The 16,555-nt window shown below is 30.2% G+C and overlaps 2 protein-coding genes across 4 annotated transcripts; one reads left to right on the forward strand and one right to left on the reverse strand.

Annotated features, from left to right (window-relative positions):
• The first annotated feature begins 3,854 nt into the window (after positions 1-3,854).
• Positions 3,855-9,149, forward strand: LOC137806974 (uncharacterized). Its single transcript, XM_068607377.1, has 8 exons — positions 3,855-4,099; positions 4,193-4,323; positions 5,938-6,015; positions 6,110-6,154; positions 6,280-6,324; positions 6,434-6,485; positions 7,512-7,608; positions 8,758-9,149. The coding sequence occupies exons 1-8, from the start codon at positions 3,928-3,930 to the stop codon at positions 8,921-8,923; spliced, it is 786 nt and encodes a 261-aa protein (XP_068463478.1). The 5' UTR covers positions 3,855-3,927; the 3' UTR covers positions 8,924-9,149.
• A 464-nt stretch (positions 9,150-9,613) lies between these two features.
• LOC137806975 (uncharacterized) lies at positions 9,614-15,587 on the reverse strand. 3 transcript variants are annotated; one of them, XM_068607380.1, is made up of 7 exons: positions 15,086-15,587; positions 14,815-15,012; positions 11,987-12,109; positions 11,679-11,781; positions 11,231-11,349; positions 10,939-11,112; positions 9,614-10,733 (listed from the first exon to the last, which is right to left on the reverse strand). In XM_068607380.1, exons 1-7 carry the CDS (start codon positions 15,572-15,574, stop codon positions 10,092-10,094), a joined length of 1,848 nt encoding a protein of 615 aa, XP_068463481.1. In that variant the 5' UTR covers positions 15,575-15,587; the 3' UTR covers positions 9,614-10,091. The 3 variants fall into 3 exon arrangements, with proteins under 3 accessions (XP_068463481.1, XP_068463480.1, XP_068463479.1); XM_068607379.1 differs by having other exon boundaries at positions 10,939-11,073; positions 11,987-12,259; XM_068607378.1 differs by having other exon boundaries at positions 11,987-12,259.
• Positions 15,588-16,555: the final 968 nt, after the last annotated feature.

The raw sequence follows: 16,555 nt of genomic DNA on the forward strand, positions 1-16,555 counted from the left end.
ACGATGGTTTCTTGATATATCTTTTAGCTCAGGTGTTTGTTTTTAGGGTGTTTTGTAATCCTAGGCATCCAGTGGTGCGAGTGTTAAGATGGAGTGTCTTAGGTCTTTTATTTTGTATAAGGGTTGGACCACCCCTAAAGTGGTTCACATTTATTTATTTTTTATTGCCGATAAAAAAAACCTCGTGTTGAAAATGCATGTTGATTTTATTGGTCCACGAACTTGCGGGGCAGACACACAAGAAATTTTTTTTTTAAATTAATAATATATAAATTTAGAATATCTTTTTATTAAGTTATTATTTCTTATTTAGATTAATTAGGTAAATGGTCTCATAGTATTATTCTCATGACACATGCATAATAAAATACAGGTAAAGAATATTATAATGATGTTCTGATTTTCAATGAAATTTAAATTTCAGTCGTGCTAATAAAATATTTCATTATATTTATATATACATTTTTTAAGTAATACATGTAGACACATAATTACTATTCAAATTTGAAAAAGAATATAAAATAATATATATATATATAATATAATATTTAAATTTAATTATAAGAAAACCTAAGGTCTGACTACTACATTTAGAATTTGATGAGTATTGAAACCTAAACAATTTATGCATTTTATAAAGATAAAAAAACACTATTAAATATTAAAACCATTATCGAATTTCATGAAAGTGTTATGAATTAGGGATTGAGGATAGTTTCTTCCTGCACCTCCATGCCTTTCTTCTTGCACCTCATACTTCAAAAAAATACTCAAATTAACCTTTGACATTTTTCATTGAATGTTTTTCCTTAAATTTTAGAATGTGGAATTCAAGGACTTCCCGAGTTATTGAATTTAGAAGTTAAAAATTGTGTTTCAGATTGTGAAATATTCCAGATTGCATAATCTAGAATACAAATTTGCATTACATATTATAAAATTTGGAATAGATAATTTTAGAAATTTTGAGAATATGAGGCTGCAAGAAGAAATTATAGGGGCGTAGAAAGAATTATTTTTTTAAAAAAAAATATGCAAGTTATGTTAGTCAGTCTGCCTTGCCTCACACAGACTGCGGGTTATGCAAGACAGACCTAAGCAAGTCAACAGGTTAAGATAGGCAGTCCATCTCGCAGTTTTTTTTCAGCAGGTCGTCCCACTTTGCCATCCCTATTCTACAAAAGGAGTAACTTTGTCAAACTTTGAAGTATAATATACTTTCATGGTGAAAATAGTGAACGAAGTCTTATGACTAAAAATGGAAGATCATGTTACTATCTATTATTGTCTATTGTGATAATAACAATGTTATATAGTTGTCCAAGAACAAAGTTTACCATAAAAGAACTAAATACATTGACACCAAGTTGCATTTCATAAGAGAGAAGATTATTCAAGGGTTTGTGAAGGTGATGAAAGACACAGCAGATCATAATCTCTCTTATCTAAATACGAAAGTTCTGTTAGACAACAAGTTCTTTCATTGTTTGAATTTGATATAGCTGATTGATGATTAAAAATGTAATGCGCTTAGTAGCATGTAGTGATTCTTGCTCAGAAGATATGTGTTCAACCAATGTGAAGATTTGTGAGAATCGGTTCAATAAAATCTTGTTAGGTTCGTAATTCGTTTAATTGCTTCTAAATGTTTGGTGGTTGAGATTGCCTTGTGGTTTAAGTGCATATGCATTAACTAATATGTTTGACTTTATCCGTGGGTTTATCTTTTTTATAAGAATGTTATATGGTAGACATTAACTTCCTCTTCGACTAGTATAATCTGAAAATTTTGCCTAAATGGCATTACAAACTCAGTAATGAAAACAATATTCACATGTCTTATGCACCAAATTGTGTGTGATTTACAAAAATTAATACAAATATGAGCATGATCATTTGGTCAACTGAAATTTGTTGTTTAATATAACTGGAAATTTGTTACTTTAGCGAGTTTATTGGGAGAGAAACTTCTAATTATAATTATTCTTGTCGGTTGACCTGGTCGCCGGTAGACCTCTACAGGCGAGCTCGAACTCCATCTGCCTCGTGGTGGAACTCGTGTTTTCCTTAATGTCTGGATGTTGTTCCTATTGAGACAGAGGGCACCCTAACGGCCGATCGTACGACGATCAAGTCAGTACATGGCTATAATAAACAAGAAGTATCTAATTTAATGCTTAGTAAAGTGTTAGCCAAGCGTTAGAAACAACGTACCGTAACCAGGGATCTTGAGTCCCTTTTATAGAGTGCCGCTAGGTTACCTCTTGCGGTAACCACCTTCCCTCACGAGAATCCTATCTCTAGTGAGAGTATATTCAATAAAGAGAATTTTGTTACAGTGTGCGTAATCTTAACAACATAGCTGTGTAGAATTCTATCTCCTTGGAGTGCAACAAACCCTAACAGAATAACCACTTGGGCACCAACGAAGGCAACCACTCCCGGGGTCCAATATGTTTTCAAGTACTTTTACATGCCCTTTCATATCACTATACCATGCATGTGGCACTACTTATCATGCATGTGTTCTCACGTAACTTGCCAACTGCTCTATCAAACCCTAGCGCACTTTGGGCTTGGGCTTGGGCTGACAGAGACCATTTTACTCATGCTAGACCCAAATGTACTAAGTGCACCCTAGGTTCATTAACATATGTTTTACTGAACCACCAGACCTTATACACGAATAATTATACCAAATGCACGAATGGGGGTTATTATGCAAATACTTGAGTCCAAACGCGTGGCCCATCATCCTGGCCCAATAGCCGAGCTGAGCTTCCTGACACAAGCACCGAGGTTTTCTCTACAAGTTATGGTCCACTACAGTAATATTTGTTTGGTAATGAATTTTTTCGTGGACAGAAATTAAAGTTCATTAGTATTTCAATTGAATCATATTTCAATTGATTATTACTTATTTTTTCTTTGTTTATCTTCTAACCAATTTTTTTCACAAGACATAACACATATTTTTTACCATATGCTACAAGAAAATCATTAAATAGAAAGTAACTTTAAAGACCAAAATAATTAGTTAATATATTGACTAAATTAGAGACTATTTCATAAAGTAAAAAAATTATTGGTATCTAAAGTAGTTTCTAAATTGATATCTAACCATTAACTACCAAGATTTTAACTATAACTACTTTATATTCTAAATTAGTAATTTAAAATATAAAGTAGTTAGTAGCAAAAATCTTAATAGTTAATTTAGATACTATTTTATAAATTTTTATTAATAGAAATCACTTTAGATACTAATGATTTCTTAGTCTCTAAAATAATATATAATTTAGTTAAATTTTGGTGACTAATTATTTTTTATCTCTAAATTTAGTTGTTATTTAATAACTTTTTAGTGATATTTTATAAACCAATTATTATTATTATTATTTATTTATTTGATAATATTACATAGAGATGATTTTTTTTCTTAGTTACTATGATGATGACTATGATACGTTTTATCTCTAAATTTTAATTATTTGTTAATTAACTAATGTTATAAACTACACTATTTTCTAATTAACTAATATTATAAACTACACTATTTTCTAATTAACTAATATTATAAGCTACACTACAACTATTTTAATTGCATATAAGAAAACTCATTAACTATGTATAAAGTTTAATCACAAAATAGTGGCACTTTTAATTTTTACAAACCAATTTTAATTTTGGTTGGAACAAATTTTATTATAAAAAAAACTAGTGAGGAGAGAATAATAAAAGTTGATGGTTAATTTTTTTTTATGAATAAATAGTTTAGGAGAGAATAATAAAAATTGATAAAGTGAGGGTACAGATACAGTGAATAAGGTATGGGCGTACCAATGAAATGGACACACTTGTGTGGAATCTCAGGAGAGTGTCAGATCTCTTATTTATTCCCCAAACCAACCCAACCCAGCCCAACCAATGCTAACCAATCGTCACTGTAAGAGAATCTCTTCTTCTTCTTCTTCTTCCATTCCCATGGCCGTGCCTAAAGCTTTGCCCTGTCATGATCTCACTCACCTCTCCGATTTCGATGCCTTACTCTCCGGAGACGATTACATCTCCATTTGCGGTTATGGTTCCCTTCTCTCCGGTAATTACTATATGCATTCTTTCATGTATCATATTTATTCAATATAATCCTCTTTATTAATTTGTTCCCAACCTTAACTTCTTATTGACACAGAGAGAAGTGCCAGAAGCACTTTTCCCAACCTCGTTAACTTCCGAATCGCCCGCTTAACCGGATTCCGCCGTCTATTCAACTCCGTTGGAGCCATCTTTTTCACTCACCGCGTTGCCAATATCAAAACGGAGGTCCTTTTCTTTTTTTCCCCATTTTCTTCAGTCATTTTTTTGTTCCTTTTGTTTGTCACCAAGAACTAAGAACGGTTACTCCATAATTTTTTATTGCAAAATTAAATGATATTTTCAAATTTCATGGCAAATTTTAATTCTTATATTCAGAAATTATAAACATGCTTATCTTTAATCTAATAACATATTATAATGTGTAATATATTAATTGTTTTTTATAATAATAATTATCTCAAAAATTATTTTTTTGAAAAAATACACCTATCTCCCTCAAAATAAAGTTGAATGACACTAATACTAACCTAATTTTAAAATAAACATACAAACGTCTTTTAGTATTTTACATATAAATAACGTTCATGAGTCTTTTAATTTTTAAATAAACATTAATTTTATTAATAAAGTCACTTTTACTTTTCTAATTTTATTTAAAATTAACTTATTAAAAGTTGTTACAAATTATGAAAATTAAAATTTCATAAATTTTAATATTTTTTTTGTTAGAAATATAAGAAAGTTTGTAAATTAAAATATGTATGTTATTTATTAAAAATATAAAATAAAATAAAATTAATATGTAATTTTACTACGTAATAAAAAAATTATTTAAAAACTAGACAAAAAAAATAGTATGATTTTATATTAGTAAATAAAAGTATAATTTATAAGGTTGACAATGAAGGTCGAACCATACGATCCAATCCACTAGCTCACAGAAAAAAATGCATCGACTGTGTATTTTAACTTGTTAGTACATTTAGGTTTGTTTATGTAATTGTCTGAGTCAATAAAGGAACTAACAAAAATATTCAGTATATTTTAATGTTATTAAAATAGAAAAACAAAAAATAATATTTTTGAAGTTAAGATATAATGATAATTAATTATTATAATTTTTTTAGTAACTTATATAATAATATTTTTTATGTTTTTTATAAATAAATCAATTTTAACATATCTATTTGATGTAAATGTTAATATTTTGTATTTAATTTATTTAAATTTTATTATTAATAAAAATGTAAACATTAAGACAAATTATTAATGTAAAATTTACATATAATATTGATTTTTAAGATTTTACTTATAGAAATTAGTTTGCAAAAAAAAATCAATAAAAATTAAAATGAATTAAAGTAAAACATTTTATGATGTTCCAATCTTTTACGATCTGAAACCTTACATACTAAGTACTGTCAGAAAAATTACAAATACATAAAAATATCACTTTCTTAACACATAAATCGATTACACTTTGATATAAAACTGCTTAAAGAGTTGGCACGAGATGAACTAACAAAAGTAATTCAGTTTGCTTCAACTAACAAAACTAACTCGTAATTTTAATTTGGTTTTTACAAATTAAATATAAATTTAGCAAACCATCCCACGTTTTCATCTCTAATAATTTCTCATATTTGTATTCATTAATTAAATAATGATATTCTTTTTAATTATTTAAAATATTATTTTATTATTTATAAAGTGAATATTATATCACCACCCAATTTTGAAAAAGGAAGAAAAATAGAAAATTTTGAAGAAGTTATAGGACGTGATGTGATAGTTGGTAGTAATTGGTTGTTGGATGTGGGTTTGTTTGACTGCTTGCAGGAAATTGCCGGCCTGTCTGTTGAACCATGTGAAGGTGAAATAATTATTTTAGTTGTTTTTGAGATAAAGAAAACAGAGGTACTGTCTTTCCAAAACTTTCAATTATTTTACTTGGGATTCCTACTTTTTACCATGCTAAAATTCTCCTTTATTTTCTTGTAACGGACTTTAGATTCCGGCATTCATTGAAAGGGAACGCATATATCGGTTTTTAGCTGTGAGTTCTTATTTATTTCTTTATTTTTATTTGCTTATTATGGATTTGTTCCGGTGATAATAGAATATCCAATACCTGCTTCAAGAGTTCCAAATATAATTTTGAATTTATTTTATCTCCTGTAGGTTGTTCCTGAATCACTAGATGGAAAGCCCTTTACCAATCCTGCAGTATGTTATTCAAATGTTACATTTTAGTAACTTTTTTTTTTGCTAGATTTATTCGTAACGTATATATGATGTTTAAGTGTGTTGATGGTTTTCTGTGTCATCAACGCAGGTTCTCTGTGCTTCTTACACTGACGAGGACTTCTTTAAATTTAAATGCAGTGGTAATGTTACAAAAATCCAAGTTTATACTCAGTCAGAAAAAAAAAATTTAACTGTGCTACGCTTAATTTTAATTAAATAAATTAATGCTATTTTTTAAAAAAATTAGTTGGTAATTTGTGCAACGTACTTCTCTTGCAACTATTTCCTAACATTTCTCAGATTTTTAATTTTTAGTTGGGTAGTCCAAGCTTATTTTGAAGAATAAAATCAATTTTCTAACATGTTTGATTGTTTAAAAAATAATCCATTTATAATCATTTACTAAAAATTTCTTTCAAAACTTAATTTTGTAAATAAAACTTACGTTACTTTTGTTGAAGTTTAAGCAAAACTTAAAGTGACATGTGGCATTGTTATAAGTGTGCCACACTCTCTTTGAACAATATTTTTTGTAATTACTTTGAAGTTAAAAAATATTTTCTGTTCTTGTTAATTGAAATTATATCTTAATGTTAAAATGTAGTTCCAAATAATTTAAGCACAGATCATATTCGAATTTATCAATTTAAAATTAAACGAAGAAGAAAGTTATAAGGGTATGTGAATGATTTATATCTTTACACAAGACTGGAAAATTTGGAATTATCGAAAGAGTGGGTGTCTGCCCAGTAGATATTGATTCCCTAGTTAAGGTTTTATTGTTAATTTGAACAACCAAGGAAACCAACGTTGCATTAAAACTAGATTGATTGAGATCTATCTTAGATTATCAAACTCAACTTTACCTATCTTGTTATGATTAATATGAGTTATATTTTTTAAGATTAAATATGTTTTTAAATATATTTTATTTTTTATAACACGAAAATTATTTTTGTTAAACTTTAAATTTAACTTTCTGATTTATATTGTAAATTTGTAAATTTGTTTGTTATGTAAAAGAAATATTGAAAATAATTTATTTTAATAGTTTTTTTATTATAAATATTTAAGAAATTTATAGTTTACACTAGAAATATCAATCTTACATGAAAACAGACGAAGAAAAAATATATTTAATCATATCTGTGACCTTTTTGTAACAGAGGGCAGGGGAAAATATTTTGAACGGTATGGAGAGTATAAGATCCATAAGATCTGGCGGGATGATGTTTTGCCATGCCGTGTTTATCTTCGTCACTGGTAAGTACCCTCTTCTGCTACTTAATTCATTCATTCAAACAACACCTACCTTACATTTCAATGAAATCTTTCATCATTTTTAATATATTCAAATATGTCAAATTTGAATAGGTATTGTTTAGAATGTTTTCTTTCACCAATTTTATTTAAATGTAATGAACTTTGATTTTTGTGTTGAGATAAACTATTTTAATTACTATTACATATGAAATAATTTAAATATGAAAAAAAATTGTCTAATAATTATAAAAATTAGTATTGATGTTTTTTTAATTGAAATTGGTTGATATTAGTTTTTAATCAAAATTCATCAAAAACTTTTTATCTGACATTGATAAAAAAAATTGGATTAGCATTTGTTCAGATATTTTCAGTTTTTTTGAAATTTTTTATTGATTTTTTCTTTTATTAAAATTATTCTTATGACGCAATCGCGGTTAAAGTTTTCTTTGTTTACTTTTTTTTAAAAAAAAAATATTAAAAAAATATAAAAATATGACGAAAACGATAAATAAATAAATAAATTATATTTATTATTAAAAAATTCTAAAAATAGAGTAGATAGTAGTTTATTATAAAAAAAAATTGCGAATTCTTTGTTTATTTTTATTAATGTGAATTTAAAATTCTTATCCATATTTTATTGTAAAAGCATTTCATATCCTCTTTATAAATGTATTATTCTCTTAAAATTAAGTGAAAATGATGCGTTTAAACTATCCATTAAGAATTGCAATCTATCACTTCAGATCTTTTAGAGATTTGCGCAATTATTTTAACTATCAATTAAGAAATGCAATCTGTCACTGAAGATCTTTTATATACAATTCTTTTTTCTGGGTTATCTCAATTCATACACAATTTTCTTTTCTGGGTTAGAGTTAGTTTTTCTTCTGTTTTTTTTATCTTGTATATATCTTTTAATGAAAAGATTAGATTCTAAATCATTCTCTGATGCAAAATATCTCTCATTGTTTTTCTAGCATATGGTTATTATCCTTGATGTTTTTGTTTCAAACCATACGGATGCCACGATACTAATACGTCAAAACTGTATCATTTTTGTAGTGCAATATAGTATTATATGTTATATGTGAGAGGCATTTTGTTATTTGTTCATAAAATGAAGGCATGGTTGAATTGTTGCAGTGTCCTTGGTGCGAAAAGCCTTGGTGAAGAAGTGTACAAAATTTTTTTGGATCATACCTTCCTTGGTGATCGTAAAACAACCATACGAGAGTACTTTGAAAAAGAGGGTTCAAAGATAATGGAAGAAGAGCCACCTGAGTCTTTGAAAATCCGTTATGGTGGTTGATGTCATTAGATGAGACCAATTCGCCATATCTGAATTTGATTGGGGCATCCTTTTTATTGAAGAGTCACTGCGCCAACTTTGAATGGTGGTCACAAGAGACAATGGAACAAAGCAGATTTCTATTTTCTAGGAAGAAGATATATTAATAAATTGACAGGGGCAGCAGATGTTTAGATAATATTTGTGTACTGCGAATTAAAGTTAGTACCAGTTCCCATCCAACAAAGTAGACTTTTCTTATAAATAAGTTATAAACAAGAAATATAAAGAGAAGTAAAAAAATGTTAAGAAGGTAAAGGCTGTTTAATTAAAAAGAAATAAAGATAATATTTTTCGAATTATTTTTTTGTAAAAAATATTGTTACTTATTATGTTATTAAATTAAAAAAAACGGATAGATTTTTTTGCGGATCATCATCATGTATTTTATTTTTGAACATCCTCTATGTAATTCCATTTCGGCGTTACCTAATGTTGTATTTATATTATTTTATTTATTTTATGATGATAATGAGAATCGATGTGATAAAGAAAATTTGAAAAATTAATATTATAAAAAAATACTTATTTAAAGTGAGTGTCTTGTTCTGAGCTTTACCAAACAAGCGTCCGCAAGATAAACCAAATAGGACCACCTAATTCACGATTAAATAAAATTTATTATAATTGCATAAAATTAAATAGCTCGGGTGAAATATTACTTAATGACTTTATCGTATAAAGTCAGTGCGTGTGATTTTGTGTGTTCATTTGGATAACTTAGGAAATTAAATGATGTTGTAAGCCCATATCCCATTATCCCAAGTCCCATATCGAAGATTTTACAATCTGTCCTGCGGGGCTGCCTATAAATAAATCAAAGAAAGCTTCGTAAGGTTTAACCTGTTCTGTCAGGGGGTGAAAGGCGACTGGTCAATGATCGTATAGAGACGACTGGTCGTGCCAACACCTATAAATCGAACACGCACTAGAAGGCGGGTGAGACCTGCCCTACTTTGGTTGGGAATTGCCCGTCAATTTTTGGAAGCTTCTCCTTCAAGGAGAGGCTCTATCTTTAGTTAAATTCTAAATTTTCTGGATGATGAATATTTTTTATGTAGGTTGAAGTAGCTTTTAACCATGAAAAGGTGATTTATGCATTTCTCCTTGATACTTTTTACATCTGGTACTATTGGACATTATGATCTTTCTTTAGTTGCTGAATTAATAGTTGGATCATTGCCCTATATGTTGGCATGTAATGATCATTTATCATTTTCTTTGAAAGTCTGAACTTGCTATACAGCTGTCTAGGTGTTTCATATAATTTGATATGTTCCTCCTTGGAGTTTGAACTAGATTCATCAGAAGGTGCAGAGACAATATGCATGATTTTACCTGGAGGATAAAAACAATAGCTATCTACTAGATCAGATGTTAAGATTGAATTGCTAGTATCAACAAGATGATCTTCCTCAATTATCTCTTTTGCTTTAGCTGCCTCGTCTACCTGATTTTGGATGTTTAATATATTCTGTTTTTCTAGCTCATTCCACAATTCACCTTCTGTAATGTGTTCATTGGCATCAATGACTGGCTCCTCTTCATCTACTACATCAAGTCCAAATCTTTCACTTGAGGAGTTTGGTTCATCTTTATTAAGCATAAACACACTTTCAGTCAAGAGAGATTTACTTATATTTTTTGGTCCAAGAGACATGTTGACCAAGTTATTTAATTTAGATTTTGACAATGGACCAATATTCTGAGTGTGTGCAGCCATAGTTTTGACAACAGCTTTTGCAACACCTCGTGCATGCTTTATCACAACCTGCAGGTAAATAGCAGGATCCTTCTGTAAGATAAAATATACACATGGAAAAAGGCCCACGCAAAGGAGGTATACAATAATAAAAACAGTCTGAGTATTAGGATCACTGCAAATATAATTGATCACCTAACTGTTCTTAATAATGTATGATTTTATAACTGCTTTATAAGAATACTAAAATGTCAAATAGAGACGAGGAATTTACCTCGGTACTACTGGTTACAGGCAGTAGAATTGCACCTACACCAGTTACTTTGTCTTTTGCACTTATAGATTGTAAGTGAGACCCAAGAATACTTGCTGAGCGATATATGACATTCAGAACTTTTGTATGTTCAACCTGATCCCATAAATCATTGAACCAAGATGATGCAGCAACCTAACAAAACTAACTTGAGTAAAGAACAAAGCATCATCTAATAGATAACATTAGAAACAAACTAATTAAAATTAATATGTACTCAAATATTGAAAGTTGGGAGAACCAGCTGAAGCACCTCAGAACGAAGATCATCAACAGAGAAAGCTGATAATGTGGGCACCAAGTCGGAATTATTTATAATGGTGGTGATAAAGTGCTTCCCTGATTCAGCTAACTCCCATGTCATACAAGCAGCTGAAAAAGACAATATGATAGATTGCATCACAAAAATAAGCATCCTTACTTAAAACAGAATATAGCTACATGCCATACATATAAATACATATCACACTAAATAGCTATCTAAATCTCATAGGCATTTATCAAAATAACAATGTTGAGCATATAAATTTGAAATCACATATTGTAGTCCCAAACTGATTAGACAATAGCTCCAGCTTCTTTCCAACACTAACATATTTTTCAGCATTATGAAATGAAAAAATAATTCATCATAACTTAAGAGACAATTAGTGTTACTTCTCAATTCAATAACTTCAAATGTAAAATTAGTATGATCATGCCTGGAGCAAATGTGACACAGGTGCTTGAAGATAACTCTTTTTGTTCCCTAAGAATATAAGTCAACAGTGATGCAGTACCACCACCAAGTGAGTGTCCAACAATCTGTGGTATTCCAAAAAAGACAAGAATATACTATGAGTAGTGTGATTATATAACATGATTTGAAAGAAAAACATTAAAAAAAATGTCATTCTAGTGAAAGGATGGAAAAAGTTAAGACATAAACAAATGAAAGAAAGAACTGAACATTTCAAAATTCAGGGCTGTAGCATCGTAATATTCTTAGAAGAATAATATAGAACAGTACCTTGACTTTTGAGTCTGGACATTCATCAAGAGCCTTAAGTAATGTAGGAGTGCAGACTTTTGCAATCCAACGAGCTGCAGCAACCATACCACAGTGTGCATGTCCTAAAACCAAGTTACTTATCTGTCCATCATTAAGAATGGAATGGTGAAAAGGAACCATAGCACCAGTTGCAGCTGTCAGTGTGTCTTTTATGCTATGAGTTCCCCTGATCAATAGAAGGAAACATCTTGATTGCATATCATGTATAATAGTGAAAGCGGGCTTCAGAAGCTGCAGGTTTCATGACATTAAATCAGTTTTCAGTTACAGTTGAGCAATAAATTGAACAATGACATGTGCATAACAGTTCAGCAACTGAAACACAAAATTAAGATAAAATAACCGAATAAAGAAAAGAAAATAAATTACCAATGCACATTTAGCATGAGAAGTATAAATTAACTTGTGCATCTGTCAAACCATGTCAGAATTATAGGATTTGTCAACTCAGAATGGACATGACCAACCATCACCATGAATTCGGGACTGCTACTCCCATTGAGCTAGGATGTTTTTTAAAAGATGATCAAGGGTAATGAAGAATTGTGAACAAAGGGCCAGACATGTATTATGAGGCTTTGCTCTAGGAAGCACCAACACAAAATCCATTGATATGGTGCATGTATGACACTTACACTGACCTGGCTGTGACACACGCGACACAGGCAAGACAGGGCACACACCAAGACACTCATTCTTGGCTACACCTCCTACACTTCTACTATAAAAATAAAAGCCAACATATATTACTTTATTTTATAAAGTTGTTTGACAACTATGTTTCTTAGCATTTCTTTTAGGCTCATTATTACAGGACTTAACTAGTGAGAGATGTTTCATCTTCTTATGTGAATTTCTTTTAAAGATTGTATTGTAAAACGATCCCTCTTTTCCTTAGTATTTTTTTTGTGAAGGTTATTATCATGTAAAAATTATATTTTAGACATTACCATGTCCCAAATTCTGGCGCTTTCAAAGATTTTGCTTGTTCTGAGAAAATGAATCAATAATTGTGGATCTGCTGGTCCACATAGACAGGCCAGAAGATCGTGCTTAAAACTTGAACATTAATAGTATCTGTATATGTTAGTGAAACATGAAAATATTACAAAATTGGTGCACCAGTAGAGCTGCTTTAAGGGAATTCATAGGCATTCAACAGAGACAAGTACTAGCTTGCACACTTGAATTGTGGATGGAGAATGTAATGGTGGTATGTTAAATGTTTTTTTTTTTTCACTTGGAAAGAAAATGTAATAAGCATTCAAAGGACGATATGGCTTTGGTTACACTCTAGAAGATCTAGAGTGATGTTCAAACTATAATCTTCAAGTACAAGCAGCCTCTTCACTGATGAGCTTAGTCATTGTCCCTTATAACAAGAGCAACCACCCTCCTGTTTGATTCGTCTTTTCCCCTTTTTCTTAACACTCCAGGTGAGACTGTGGTAAGGTGGGAACATAGAAATACTAGCAGTGAGCACTACCATTATCGGAATCTATAACAATTGCATTAAAATATATTGAGTGCAGATTTAGTCACTCTATGAATAGCAAACACGCTTGATTATTCATTTTTATCTAATCAAGATTAAGGGTGTACGATACAGGTCAAAGGAAAGTGGTCAAAGGAAAGTCGACCAAAGAAATGAAAAATTTTCTTTCCATACTAGAGTCTCTTTATCGACGTGGTTCCTTTGAGCTTGGAAGGTCACTGTATGGTACGTGCGAAGTGTATCTCAATTAAAGAAATGAAATTTTCTTTCCATACTACAGACTCTTCATCAACGTTGTCTCTTCAAGCCCATGAAGCAGGTGTATAGCACAAGTCTGAGTGGTCTCAGCCAAAGAATGAAAACTTTTTTTCAAGACTCGTGTTCTTCTAAAAAGCCCTGAACCTGGGAGATCAGTCTACAATACACAACTAGACCAATAGGTGACATCTTTTTTCACAAGCTACTCCATCCCAAAATCGAGCTAAATTAATCATATTAAGAGAGGTACTAGATGATTAAAGTCTTAACCCAAGATTAAGATCATATTGGGCCACTAGCTAGAGTTCATACATGACAAGTTCATTAAATTAGTATCTATAAACGAAAAATTCAAGATATACATGATCATTGATTACACATTTATTATCCAATATAACTTGATTGCACATTTATTACCTAATATAACTTCAGTTTTGAAATGGGGGCATAGATTATGCTAATTCTTTTTGACCATTTGGAAGTGCATGAGGCTGTTTTAAGTATGGGCCCTTTTGAGTACATTCCGAACACTAATTTCTAAAACATTTCCAATTGATCAAAATATATTCCAGAAAACAAATTTCAAACAAGGGTGTTTCTGAAAAAAAAAAATGTTGGAGAGTGTGTCTAAAAATTGCCACTAACAACCCCTACAAAAATAGACCCAATTATAAAATTAATCACATATTTTCCGCAAATGTTTTAATTTTATTCGATATTTACATAAATGGATAAAAAAAATATTTTGAAATAGATTAAGACTACTTCATGTATTATTTTAATTTTTATATTAAACTGAAGTTGTAATTGTCATTTACAATTATATTTATATCAAATTTCAGTGCACGTCGTACTCCACGCCGTTCTTGAATAAAAAAAAATTGTCCATTTTATGAAGTATCAAATGGAAATACGACATTTTTTTCAAAAGAACCTCTTTACTCACATCAAATTTTCTAAGTTAACCCCACCAACAATGAACATACAAAAGGAAAAAGAAAAAAAGACAAAATTACAAGAGAAGGTACCTTACCTCAGCTTTGGGGCTGTGGAGAAGGACCTGGTCCTGCGAGAATCCAGCAGAATCTAAAAACTCGGGAAACGGTTTCTTGGAGAAAAGCATGCACAGAGTTAACAGCCTCAATAGTATCTCTAAGTCGGCTACAGCTTCAGGGCCCTTCAACTCCACACAACCGCTTCCACCATACACACTCGCAACTGACAAATCACCCTGCAAGTGTCGTGTCCAGTTTCAAACCCAAAAATTCAATTTGACGACAAGAAACTTGGGAAATTGAGTCCACCTGTTTGCGCATGAAGGAATTGATACCGAAGGCCAAGTCTGCGATTGGCCATTTCCCAATAGTCTCGGAGTAAGTGAACCTCACCGTCTCCGACAACGTCACTATCGATTCAAACAGATTCGCCGGCGCCTGAGCTGGCTTCGCCCTCAAGGTCCGCGCTCTCGACCATTCCTCTTCGGCCTTCTTCCTCCGCCTGAATAAGAGGTACAGAGTCATCGCCGCTCCGGCGGCCGTAGCCATAGCGCCGGCGGTCATGGAATCGGCAGAGAAGAAGAATGTGCACAGAGAGGTTTGGGGGACGAGAAGGAAAATGAAGAAATAAATTGGGGTTTGGAATATGGTTTGAGTGTGTGAAACAGAAACGTAGGAGAGGAATTGAGAATGTGCCTTTCTGGGAACATGAAGCTTAGTTGCATTATGACCACAATGCCCCTCTCTCTCTCTGGTGCAAACACCACATACCAAGAGCACATTAGCCATGGATACCATTCTATACAGTTTCAAAAATAGCTATCTTTCTAATAATATTAATTAAATAAAATATGGTTAGATCCACTTCAAAGATGAATTGCAGAAGATATTGTAAAATACATTTTTTTGTACGAACAAACTTTTTTCAATTTTGTTAATTTAGTTCATTTAAGAAAAAACATAATGAAACTAAATTAGTTTTAAAAAATAAAACTAAATTAATATTATTTAAAATACTTTAATGAAATTGAATAAATTATCCCTAATATTAAAAAATCTATTTATGGTAAATTAATATAAAATGTCTTGAATGAGATTTATAAATTGCATAAAAAAAGTGCAATTACATTATTCACTTTTTTTTGGATTTTTGACATTAGTTTTTTAAATTAGCTCAACACAACTTGAAAGACAAATATGATGGATTTTTTTTTTGTCTATAAATATAATTTTATAGTGTTCCTAAGACTAAGTCAAACTAATATAAGACAACTAAAATTTAGTTAAAAATTATTTTAACAAAATTTCAACCTTGAACAGCACTCTAACCATTCATCCTTAAATTCATTGTGATGAAAATTTTATTAATTCTAGAAACTCAATTCTAAAAATTATTAAAGAACAAGAATATAATAAATTTTAATATAAAATATAATTAAATTGTTCAAAAACCGATATATTAAGTCTTAGTTAAATTGTAAAATCAAAATAATGCATTCGATAAAGTAAAACTCGTCAAAAAATTATAATTTTAAAATATTCAAGATATTTGTAATTACCATTTTATATAGTAGCATATTTAGCTAACAGGAAATTTATTCTTTGGTCAATATCTAATATTTATACTCATTTATACACAAATTTTTTATTATTTGTTGTTAGAAAATAAAACTAAGCTTATGCATATCATAGAAATATTTTTTAAAATTCAAGCATGTATTATATTGTTTGTAGTTTAAAGATTTAAACGTATCATTGAAGAGAAAAAATATTTAAAAT

This window comes from Phaseolus vulgaris, chromosome 3, assembly GCF_000499845.2.
Source record: "Phaseolus vulgaris cultivar G19833 chromosome 3, P. vulgaris v2.0, whole genome shotgun sequence".
NCBI lineage: Eukaryota > Viridiplantae > Streptophyta > Magnoliopsida > Fabales > Fabaceae > Phaseolus > Phaseolus vulgaris.

Coding starts and splice junctions, on each gene's coding strand:
- LOC137806974 (XM_068607377.1), top strand. CDS start 3,928: ATGCTAACCAATCGTCACTGTAAGAGAATCTCTTCTTCTTCTTCTTCT. Junction 4,100..4,192: donor TTATGGTTCCCTTCTCTCCG/GTAATTACTATA, acceptor TTATTGACACAG/AGAGAAGTGCCAGAAGCACT. Junction 6,325..6,433: donor AGCCCTTTACCAATCCTGCA/GTATGTTATTCA, acceptor TCATCAACGCAG/GTTCTCTGTGCTTCTTACAC.
- LOC137806975 (XM_068607378.1), bottom strand. CDS start 15,574: ATGGTATCCATGGCTAATGTGCTCTTGGTATGTGGTGTTTGCACCAGA. Junction 15,013..15,085: donor ATTCCTTCATGCGCAAACAG/GTGGACTCAATT, acceptor CGACACTTGCAG/GGTGATTTGTCAGTTGCGAG. Junction 12,260..14,814: donor TCCACAGCCCCAAAGCTGAG/GTAAGGTACCTT, acceptor TGAAACCTGCAG/CTTCTGAAGCCCGCTTTCAC.